General features: G+C 41.8%; 1 protein-coding gene across 1 annotated transcript in view; it reads right to left on the bottom strand.

Annotated features, from left to right (window-relative positions):
* Abca13 (ATP binding cassette subfamily A member 13) overlaps positions 1-12,745 on the bottom strand; it is a 408,645-nt gene that overhangs the window by 172,668 nt on the left and 223,232 nt on the right. Inside the window, exon 44 of the mRNA XM_075943386.1 lies at positions 43-313. Within this exon, the coding sequence (XP_075799501.1) occupies positions 43-313 (271 nt within the window). The remainder of the gene's footprint in view (positions 1-42; positions 314-12,745) is intronic.

Here is a 12,745-nt window from a genome sequence, read left to right as displayed (position 1 = left end):
AGCCATAAAGTTGCTTCCAAAACACAGCAAGGAGTCTCTTACCTGAAAAAGTAAGTTTCTGCAGTCCCATAATGCCCAGGCGTCAGTTTGAGAGGCGGGTACGTGATAGCGAGAGGCTGCACCATGAACAAGCCCATGGCCAAGGCCACGAAGAGCACCGGCAGTAGCAAGTCTGAGGCGGTGCTTTTCCAGGCTCGTAGCGTGTGCAGTAGCCGCTTCCTCAGGAGTGCCACCGCCTGTCCCAGAAGCAGCTGGAAACCCACCATGGGCTCAGACAGGGCCCATACAGGTGGAGTCCTCACAGGAGAGGCACCTGTAGGGGAGGAAGGATGGACAGGGTGAGCGGAATGCAGACGTATGGGGCTCCTTGCTCCCACCTGGTTCTGATGAATTCCCAGTTAACCTATAGGGACCCTGGGCCACCTCTCAGGTGTCCTCACACTAAAGGATAGCTTCTCTATCCAGACAACCACATCTGGGCTTACTGGATACCTGTTCTGGAGACTATACTATGACTGGAGACACTAAACACAGGGACCAAGGACTTCTGTGCTCCCTCTGACGTCACCTCTGAATGTGGGGCAGTGGGAAAGACCTCCTCCAGTGTGCCTGGAAGTTGAATGAAACCTGAAGAATGGTGAATTCTGAGGCATCAAAGACAGAAAGGGGACAGGAGGTTCTGGGAGCCCAATCATGCTGACTGAGCTGCATAAGAAAAACAGGGCTGAAGAGCTGATCTCTCTTTAGCACCCATTCACCACCCTCCATCTCTCCAATTTTCTTTTGCCCTTAATTTGGGTCTTTTCTGGGAACGTTGAAGATTGTGTGCACATGCTGGCAATCAAAAAGAACCATGGCACCTGCTCTTTCTAACGTCGCCAGCCATAGTTCTTCCTGTGCTTTCTGCCTTCACCGGCAGAGAAGAGAGCAGTTCTCCACCCTGGCCTCTACTCCAGGGACAGATGCCAAAAGTTCCATGCCCTTATTAACCCTGTCCCTCCATCCTTCCTCTGTGACAGCCTCCATGACCATATAGTAATTTGAGAGGACATCTGGGCTGTGAACCAGTGCCATGCAGGTCATCTATAAGCATCCCTCAATGGTGAGTATCTGCAGGCGTTATATCTCCACTGTACACTTATCCCGGAATGGTAGACCTATTAGTCCAGACATGTAACCCAAACAAAGCTGTCAGAGACCAAAGGTGAAGCAAACCCAGGGCAGAGGCTTAAACCTGGTCCTGTGGGAAGGATGAGCTTGCTCAATCACCCCCCAGGAGCAACTTTTCCCAAGGTCTAAGGTTCTCCAGCAAAACAAACCGAGAGCAAAGCATTTTGCAGTAAAAGTAATGACATCAGAGAACACTGTAGGAACTGATTGTCCTGTTCACAAGTGCCAGAGTAAAAGGTGGTTTGTAAAAGAACAGCAAATTAGCTCTACGATAAAATAGAACAGGAACCACTTTTGAAAGCTCAATTATTTGCAATGGTGTTAAGATGGGAGCTGGGCATAGCGGTGTGATGATGCATATCTGTATTACTCCTTTGTAACTCTAAGGTACTCATTGATGACCCTGTGTATGGCAGGTATCGGGTACATGATTTCTGTCCAAGAACACATAACGAGGGTTGGGATGAAAACATTTAAAAAAAGCAGTCCAATGGGGCACGGTGCTGGGATTCAGATAGGAAAACCTTACAGGGTAGAAGGAGAGAGTTTAGAGAGTTTGTAAGCAGAGCGCCAAAGCAGAAGATGCAGATCACCATGGTTTATGACATAAATCATTCTGCTGTAGCATGACACAGGGTACTCTCGTAGCATGTGGCAGGGCAGGAAGTGAACAGCGGTCAGAAAGGAAGGCTAGAACACTTCTCTACCCATCTCCCAAGACGCCTCTATGGCCCCCTGGTAGGACCTGCGCATCATACTGCTCAGGGAGGCTAGAAGAAATAGAAGATAAACATCAGATTTATCTGGAAACTTTAAAAATGCCAGCATCCTGGCACTCTTTCAGAAAGCCGAGTCTCAGACAAATAAATGTGCTCATTCTGACCTCCCTGCTGCTGAGTCCGGCTGTGGTGATATTTAATGCATTGTCAATGGTGGCCCAGATGTGGCTGTCATAAAACACTTACCTCGGCCAATACAGGGACATTAGTGCTATAAAAGGGAACTAAGCGTGATGTTGTCACTTCGGTGATGCTGCAGAATACTTGCAGTGTACCTACAGTTGGACTAGGACAGCTACACACATGAGCCAACTGGAGATTGAAGTCCTGGGTGGCTTGTTCTGCTTTGCTTCAAAGGGTACTGAAAGGCCCCGGGCAGGTGTTGTGACTTTTCCATCTCTACCATAGCCACACCCCACAAATGGACCTTTCTGTAGCATCTTTTGATATCATATCTGACAACCCACACTTACAAAGTAAGCACCTTCTCATGTGTGTGTACAGAAGGAAAAAATGTTAAGTGTTGTTTGTATAGGAGCAAAGAGCATGTCTGCTCAGGAAGTTTTCCCTGGTGATGAAATGAGTGTGGAAGTCGAGATGGAGAAATATGGGGAGATAGGGTGGAGGTTGCCAGTGCCCTCGGTTCTTAAAGAACCTTGGGAGCAACACAGTATGGTGGGAGAAATTCAATCATCACTAACCTATGTGGGAATCCACTGTTACCTACTTTCGTACTGTGTGACTTCTGAAAACCTACATAACCTCTCTGAATGTCATCTCCTCAATTATAAAAGAAAGATTTAAAATAATTTCCCTCCACATAATGAGGGTTATTAGGATATATACGAAACTATCAAAGCAGTACCGTGTTGACTTCCAATTACAGAGAATGTCCATCAGACAGTGTCAGGAAGTCTGTGGAAGAAAGGTGTGCCTCCTATTAGGGAGAATACTCTACCTTTCCATACAAGTTAATTGGATGTAAATGAGAAAAGTAAGAGGCTAAGATACTTTATAGTTATGAATCAACCGCCATTCAAATATTCATGGCCAAACTTATAAAAGCATTCATATGAATAATTTAATAGACAAAATTAAAATGCTGGATCAAATTGTTACGAATTGTCTTGTTTGACTTATGAGTGCAATTATATACAAGGACTCCAGTTACATCTACAATTATGTACTCCCCATTTACTCAGACCATCAAACTGCTTATGGGACATGTCCAAAGACTTTTTTTTGAACAGTGATGAGATGACTCTAACTCTTCAAATGGTAGCACCTGGTAGAGCCCAGAGCTGAAAATGGGGACTTCATGTCTGATGCTCACATCACCTACAACCCTGACATTCCGGAAGACTTCGGATGGCTATGTCACCAGTATGATGCTTTCATGTTAATAAAAGTGAGTGCTCAAAAAAAAATACTCATAACACGTTTGATTACGCTGTTCATGAAAAATTAGAAATAATAAGCTGATCTGTACTGTAACGGGAGACTAATTTTGGCTCCTCAACTCATCTAAGTGACACAGATTGTAAATAATGTCAGCCTCTAACAGTACTGAGTGTTCAAGGAAAGGGTCCGATAGCACATTCCTGGTGAGAGAACAGATCTTGAAAACCACTGGTGTGAGATAAACATAGGTCTTCTTGAATTTTCTCATTTCTAGTTCTAGAGCCGTTTTGATTCAAACCTGGAAACCCATCAAGTGTGTGAAGTCAGGTGACTTGTTAGACCTTACACAAATCAGTGGCAGGAAACTGGAAACAACTTAGTGTCTAACACATAGGGACTAATTGACAAGTCACAATGTAGGTGGAGTGCCTCTTACTGTAAATGTTTGGGACTGGAAAGAAGCCTTTGAGGTTTCAGATGTTCTTCAGTTTGGGGGATACTGATTTATGTAAAATGAGAATGGGCCCCCAAGTCCAAATACCAAACACATTCACACTTCACATTATTCTCATCTGCACCACCAGAAGATAATTCCACACGATCCTTTCAGTATGTTTTGGTTCTGTCTGAGACGCCCATATGAGACCAAGTGGAGAAATTTCCACTTGTGACCTCTGGTCAGTACTGTTGTGGGATAACGCTCTTGTACACTGTAATTAGTTTAATAAAACATCGATTGGCCAGTAGCCAGGCAGGAAGTATAGGCAGAGTGACAAGACTGAGAGAATTCTGGGAAATGTAAGGCAGAGTCACTCCCCAGCCTGATGTAGAGGAATCAAGATGAGAATGCCTTCCTGAGAAAAGATACCAAGCCATGTGGCTAAATATAGACCAGAATTATAAATTAATTCAGTTGTAGGATATAACTAATAATAAGCCTGAGCTGAATGGCCAAACAGTTAATAATTAACATAAGCCTCTGTGTGTTTCTTTTTTTTTAATTTATTTATTTATTAAAGATTTCTGTCTCTTCTTTGGGACTGAATGCCTGGGAGACCAGGCGGGACGGAAACTTCCATCTACACAGTACTCAGAGAGTTCAGACTTTAGAGCAGTATGGATTTGGATCAGGACACTTACCATGTACAACAATGTACATTACATTACATACTAAATACTTAGTGTACAGAAGATATTTCTTCGAGTCTATAAATGAATAAAGCAATAGAAATGGAATTGCATCATGTTTTGAAAGAAAATGTTTACACAGAGACATAGAAGAGAGTTCCATTAAAAGGGTGGATGGGGATGCAACCCTGCAGCATCAGCAGTGTGCATGGCCCATAGCCGCACACATTACCCAAGACAAGAAGCATCAAGACTTGTGCTTATGGAAAAATTCATTCAACATGAAATGTCACAAAATATCCCATGTGGAATAAATGAAATCCATTAAGTATACTAATACTAAACAAGAAAAACTAAAATTTTAGCGTTGTTACTTTCAGTGAAAAGCTGTCTTTTAACAAATAATTATGTATTCTATATACTACTTAATGAAATGGAGGTTTTTAATATCTAAGCCCTTTTTAACTTACATGCAAGCTACGATTTATATGTCAAGACGGTGGCTCCATGCATTTTCTTCTTCACAATTTTCTGGATTATTTCAAAACTGAATATTCATCTTATCACCCACAAGTATTTTCTAAAAATGATATACATGTTCAGGAAGTGAAGTACAGTTCCATGAGACATAAACAAGATAATTCTCTGTTTATTTAATTGAAGCACATCAACTTGAGACAGATATTTCAGATCTCATAGTAAAAGCTGGATGTGGGGGCTAATGCCTATGATCCAGGACACTGGAAGCTGGGTGAGAAGGATCATTAGTTTGAGGTCATTGAGAAAGACTTTGTCTCAAACCCCACTTGAGGTTTCCAAACCTGGACTGACTTCCTGTGTGCTTTGAACTAATCAGAAGGTCTAGGAAAGTAGTTCAGTGGTAGAATACTTTTCCAGAATATGAAAATCCATCAGTTCAATTCTCAGCACCCCCAGCAAACCTCATGTCAGTCAGTGTTCCATATAGTTATAATTGAATCTGGTAGAGATGATACTATGAAATAAATTAAATTGAGAAATAAAATATAGTCTTTATTCCTGTTGTATTCTGCTGTAGGACTTTGATTTAAGTACGTAAATAAAGTTCTCAAGGGACTTGGAGTCAAATACACAAACAGAAGAGCACAACAGAGCACAGGCTTGTGGGCACCTTCTCCACAGAGGCAGTCAGTGCCAGGGCTGTTGGCTGACAGTTTCAGAAGGGTGAGAAGACTAGGAATACTGTTCCATAAACTGAAGGAATCTTGTGACACTGATAGAATTGAACTAATCTGCTGAGCGAGCTGTGAGTGTTATTCTCTACTGCAAACCGAGCATGACACTGGATTCCCACATCATAGACATGAAAAGGCATAAGTGACTAGATGCTCACCCACCAACCCAGTGTGATGAATCTAGTGAGCCTCAGGGGAACCTCAATCAGATGGATGTGTCTTTGAGGAATATGTTTTAATAAAATAACTAGATGTCCTTAGGATGGCTTTGAATTCCATAAATGTACCATAGAAGTCCATGACCTAGCCAGCTGTCAGCATGCCTGACTTCCAGTGTGGCTCATCTGAACTCTCTGCACATTGGTGGCAGGTATTGTTCCCTCAGTTTCTTAATTTATAAAACAAAAGCCTAGATTAGCTAGTTTTCAGCCTTTGTTCTGCTTTAAAAAATACTTTTAATAGTGTGACAGTTGCCCAAATCACGACTAAATTGTCTTATATTCACTATTTATGTTTTCCCGAGAACTAAAACAACCAAACCAAGGGTCTTCTTCTTAGGGAAGAATAGAGGAAAAGAGGACAAACAGGAATCCAAAAACAGAATGGAAATAAAAACAAAAAAGGGGACAATATTTTGTGGCCCTTACGTAGCTCCTAATTCATCATAAGTCTCCAATACAACTATTTCATAAATACTAATATAACTTTGGTTAATTACATTTTCAACATCTATTGATGATGTTTAATTCTTTGAACGAGGATCTAAGCAGAGACTGCACTATCTAAATCATTTAATGGGTGATTTGACAATATGGTCTTATCAAACTTTATGAAACTTTATCTGCTTATCTGTCTAGTTACCATATTGCTCTTATAATGCTATTTTTCTTAAAATGTCAGAAATTGGATCACTAGGTAAGTTAGCTATTTTCTCTATGTCATGCCACTGGTCTCCAGTGGCCATTTCGCAAAGGAACTCTTTGGAAACTACACTTGTCATAATAGCCCAAGTGTGGGAAGTGTTGGATCAGGATTTCACCATGAAGCAAAGTTATAACTTATGCAAACCACACTTTTTATTCATTTAACAGCTTCTAAATTCACTCTGATAAAACCTGCCTTGAACAGACAACAACTCAGCCTTCACAAGACCAAAAATGCAGTTCTACAACCTGGTGGTCACAGAAACTCTGAAGGCCCCAACTTCGCTGCAACACATCAAAGATGGATCCTCCACTGCACAATGGCCCCACTTGTGGTTCCCAAGCCTGGGCTCCCTGTGTGGTCTGAACTAGTTGTTAGGGAAATGGTGTTATGTGCCTTTTGAACTAGTTGTTAGGGAAATGGTGTTATGTGCCTTTTGCAGTATGCCAGCCATGGTTTCCATGTGGCTGTGCTGCAAGCCTCGATTCTGATCATGCACAGAAAGTAGTGTATACTGTAGATAAATACAGGAATCCCACTTCTTGTCCTCCAGCTTTGCCTTTCTCACATCAGTGCCCTAAGTGAAAAAAAAATTCTGCTAATACAAATAGGACCTTTTGAGGAAGCATCTGAGACACACTGAGAGTCAATAAACATCACTAGAAAGAAAAGAAAACCTCTCTGCTACTAAATTCTCTCTTCAGTCTGAGCTCTATGCTTATCCCCTTGCTTTTCCCATCATGACCAAGTGTCTTTGTCTGCATGGGAACTGAGGTCCTTGTAACTGGAAAGAGGTGACTGAGTTTATCTTATTCTCAGCTTTCAGCACTCCAGTAAGACAGCAAACTCTGAAGAATGAGTGAACAAATGGACAGTCATCAAAGGATCCAGGATCCTTATCCATCGAGCCAAGGCTCTCTTTCTCCTAGACTCATTATTCTCTCACCTAGATAACATAACACCACCTGTGTATCTCTTCCAGGCCCTTTAACCTCTTGATTCCTTCTCTGCACTGGCAATCTTGTTTACTGGGTCCATTCACAGCATATCACACTGTGACTATTTGAGCCTTTCATGTGAGCAATGTGCTCTAAGTAGCAGGGCGCAAGGTTATTCAAGGGCCATTGTGTCAAGATGTGTCAAGGCTTGCCTACATAAATTTCATCTAAGTGTTAAAGATAGGCATTTTGAATTCAGGTGAGAACAGTGGAGAGTCTTGGGGACTTGAGTGAGGAGGAGGATAAAGAACACATCAATAGAAGATGCCTTCAGGTCATTGACTGGTGCACCATTTCAAGGTAATTCCCTGAGTGTGATTTTTAAAAAGCTAAGTATTTAACAAAGCAACATCATGCTTTTGTACTATGGTCTAAAGAGATAAACACAACTGCTTACAGCATCCCTTGACACTTCTGTTTACTAGGGAAGAGGTGACATTTAAGAAACTATGGAGAAGATGAAAACTCCAAGACCTATATTTCTCTCACACCCCAACTTGTATGTACTACATGTGGGAAAAACCCTACACTATGAAATTTAAATTCACGTACAAATATATTCAAATTATTACATAAATTACTGCTGAGCTGTGCACATATGCACTGAAACATCAATTAATTTCATGTTTAGACTTGGGATCTCATTTCTGTGACTCCTCTTTATGTATATGGAAATATTCTAAGATCTGAAATACTTCCATTCCCAAGTACTGCTCAAGATGCCAGGTCATGGTGCCCTGCTCACTGTGGTTCCAGTGAGGAAGTGAAAGTTCGAGAAGAACTGATAAAAACCCTTTTGGACAGGTTCATCGCAGCTTCCTGTAGAGAGAAAGATGCCAGGAAAGGTGGCCCCGAGCTACTCTCATCCTGAATTATCCAAGATGCCCCGCCATTACTTTGAGGCAATGGCTACACTTAAGATGAGCGAAACACACCCTTGTCACATATTTCACACAAAGATGATATTCTAGCTCAGAAAATGAAGATTGGAACTATTCATCACCAGCCCCGGGAGCTTTTTATGGCAGCTCTGATCTGCATGGTGACAAGAATTACAGCTTCACACTCTTCCTACTTCCCACTGCCCCTGATAGAAGTCGTTGCTTCCTGGCACCTGCCACCACCGATTATCCTGCCCAAGTCTATTTCAATTCCATTTTATTTTGGCAGCCTCTTTACTGCAGAGCACCCTGCTGTTAGCTCTCTGCTGGTCTTAACTAACGTGGAAAACAAACCTTCTTTGGCATGTATAATTGGCAGCAGCAATGCCCCCCACCCCACCTTGCGTGCAGGGATTGAGAGTTTTGAAGTTCAAGGAAACGTGGACAAAGAGGAAAAGACAGCCCTGTGGATTTAACACCATGGTGAAGCTTGAGAGACACACATAGAATTTGGAGCAGTTCTTTGAAGAGGCAGTAGATTACAGCAGACTTTCCTGGGACAGGCTGTGCAAACAGGATTGTCTTAAAAAGCAAAGGAGAGGTTGCAGACCCTTCAAATTAATCACTGCCAAAATTGCTTTCCATCCGTAGAAGCGGTAGCAATTAGGAAGGAAATACAGAGGATTACATCTTGGGAGAAAAAAAATAAGAGGGATTTTATGTAAAATGCTACTGACAAGCCATTGAGCTCAAAATTTAAATGTGATCTCAGATCTCAATGAGGGGATGAGGCTCCACGAAAATGGCAGTAAAAAAGGAAGAAAAGAGAAAAGCCACGGCAGTGAACACCTTGTATAGAAAAGACAGCCGTTCGCCCCAGCTTCACTTAGCATTAGCTTTGTGAACTTTCACATCAACTTGAGGCTTAAAGAGCACTAGAGAGCTATTCATGATACTGACCACAGGCCACTGAAATCAGAGGTGACAGGGGTGACAGTTAGCACAATGCCACAAGGTGTGGTGGTACACACATCTCTAACCTTAGCACTCAGTCAGGGGGATAGAGAGTTTAAGGCCAACCTAGACTACACAGTGAACAGAGTTGGGGGGCAGCTAAAGGAGGAGAAAAGGAGGAAGAGGAGGAGGGGGTAAGCTGGAGGGAAGGTAACTACCCAGAGTCAAATTCTGTGAAAGACACATGGAAGAATATTCTATTCTAGCAAGCACCCTTCATTTGAAACTGTATTTTGGAAGACAGTAGCCATAGTGATGGCACATCTGTGGGGGTGACACCATGCATTCTGAAATCCTAATGTGAACAAGATAAGGCCATGTGGTCACAGCTTCCTGCACCTACCTATTCAAATAACACATCTGGTTCTAATTCCCTCCCTCATGCCTCGCCATCTCATTCAAAGGCAAGTAAATCAACAAGAATGCATTCCACAGCGCATACAGTACTGGGAACACAACAGCAAATGAGAAGGTTCCAGGCCCTTCAGTCTCACAGTTGCAGGTTTTGAATGGGCAGTAGTGACATAAATACAGTCTGCTACCATGCTGGGAGAGTCAGAGAGGACCACAGATCTTCTAAAAAAGTTTTCTGGCGAGTCTAGCGAGCACTCCTATCTTCTTAGGAGTGCATGGGCAGAATTTGAGCCCGAGTAGATAAAAGTTACCATTTGCTTTAATCAAGAATACTGAGATCAAACAATTTAAAGGAAGCCTGACTGTGGATGAAGGACTGCTCCAGTCAGGATCCAGGGAAAACTGGACATGGAGAGTGAAAGAATAGTCAGTTCATGAACAGCTCAGACATTCTTGTTTGCCCACTGGCTGGCTTCAGAGATGGTATACTCCCATACCATGAAAGAAGGGAGAAAACAATGTAAGGGCAGACAGTGTAAGTTTGGACATTCACTGGTGCGGGTACCTTGGAGATGTGTAGATGGAACTATGTAGTGGTGACCAGAGACGTATTCTGAGCAGCAGTGGTACAGGAGTGAAGTGGCCAAAGCTAAGCCAGTGGCCTGTGGGAAAGTTGTCAAGAGGGGAAAGTGGGTATTTAGGAATGGCTGAGATAGAGCTGGATAGAAAAACCCTGATGAAGAAAGCAAGCTGAGGAGGAATGATGTTCAGAGGGAAATTAAAATATAAGATCTTAGAGTACAAAGAAATGTCACTATTGCCATGAAAGGCCAGGTGCTGCCCTAGGAAGCTGGTGACGTGGGGCACCAATGAATGTAGAGCTGGCCTTCCCAGTACGATGATGGGGAATAGCAGAGACCTCAGCAGACACATGCAGGAGATGAGCTTGCCTAGGTACATTAGGCAGCTTGGGTTCAGATACCAAAGTGGACAGCTCAAGGCACAGATATTTACTGTCTGTTCTAGAGGCAGGAAAGACAAGGTAATGCCCACAGGGCTGATGTTTTATGAGACCTCTCTCCTTGTCTTGTAGATAGTATTTTGTTCCAGTGTTTTTGCCCTCTGTTTTTATTAAATTCCATTTGCATCTTTTTTGCACATTTTGGCTTGATCATCTCATGCATGATACCAGTTACACTGGGTGAGCATCTGCCTGTTTGACTTCATTTAGTTGTAACTATAATCAACTGTGTTCAGCATCTTGTATCCAGAACCAGGACTGGACATGGACATATGAATTGTGATGCAATTTAGCTGAGCTCACAATAGCATCACACTGTTGGAAAACGACACACACTAGAACCAAAATTTGTTGTTTCAAAAAGAGCATGAAGAGCTCTGAAGGTGTGGTGTGTGAACCAAAAGCAGCTCCTGGAAGCTTGTTACAAAGACATAATATGGGCAGCTCCCAGGCCCACTGACATAATGTGTATGGTTCAGCCTAGTCACCTGAGCTTAACCAACAGCAGATCATCATTTTGAAATGAGGCCACTGGTTTTTTTCCTGAAAGCCAACTAGAAAATGCATATATACATGTATTTCTATAATGTATTATATATTATTAATGGATGCATTACATGGTCATTTGGATATTGTATTATGTGTGTAATATCATAATAAACCTTAGTTTAGTAGGCCTAGGACAAGCAATTTCATAGAAAGCAAAATGATGCTAAGACCCCATGGCAGGTGCTATGACTGAAAAGAAAATTTTGGTGTTAGAAGCACAGAGGTCTCGTGCAAGTCAGATAACCACTCCCAACTCAAGTTTGCCTGCAAATTAGCAATGAGGATCAAATGAGAAATCACAAGCACCTGGAAGGTCCCCACAATCAAGCCTAATGTGCTCATGTGGTTTAAAAAATGATAAATCCTTTTGCCAATGAGAAGTGACTTCTACCCCACTGTGTAGAGCCAGTAACACTGTGAAGTTCCAGACACCCAGACATCCATCTTCAAAACCCATTTCGGTCGAGCTGCTGGGTCCCTATGATTTAAGGGCATATATTTTATATTTTATTTCACCAGTATCAATCTTTCTGAGCAGTGAGTTACTTGGGAGCTGGCCCTTGGATGATATACAGCTTCTGCAGAAGGAAGGGGCTCACATAGACAGGTGGAACCTGCAGCAGTGGTCAACAATGAGCCCATCTGAGCACCCGTAGAAGAGAAGGCCCTTGCCTAACAATTATTCTAGGAAGTGAATTTCTCTAGTCTAGCTCATACCAGGGATGATGAGATGAACTAAATCAGTATATTTATGGGATTGTAGTGGCAGTCTCTCTAGCATCTCGATTTAACATTCTTCTAAAGTTGTACCTACTGAGCAACATTAATTTGAATCCTACGGAGCTTTATGTATGTAAGGATTTTATTGACTACAATAAAAGCTGGCAAATGTAGGTGATCTCAAACCAAATTTGATTTAATGTGCCTTGAAGTCATTTCCTAATTAGCAATGAAAGACTTAAATACAGTTTTAAATTATATTCTGTCCAAAACTTTGTAATTTAAATAATGAAACTGTGTTTCTATAACATATTAATACTACTAATGGAAGCATTTCTGGTTCCTGGACACTGTGCCTTTAAATTCAGACGCGATTTTTCACACAACATGTGGCATTAGCTCTTATCACACATTTCATTTCCAATACATTTACACAGATTTTCCCCAATATTCCCCACATTAGGAACATATAATTATTATTAATGAAAGGATTGTTACCACAAGTGAAATATATATATATATATATATATATATATATATATATATTTTATATTGTGATGAGAAATCACAAGCACCTGGAAGGTCCCCACAA

Source organism: Microtus pennsylvanicus, chromosome 12, assembly GCF_037038515.1.
Source record: "Microtus pennsylvanicus isolate mMicPen1 chromosome 12, mMicPen1.hap1, whole genome shotgun sequence".
Lineage (NCBI taxonomy): Eukaryota > Metazoa > Chordata > Mammalia > Rodentia > Cricetidae > Microtus > Microtus pennsylvanicus.
The sequence above is the reverse complement of the archived record's forward strand: the minus strand, read 5'-3'. Positions and strand labels throughout refer to the sequence as shown.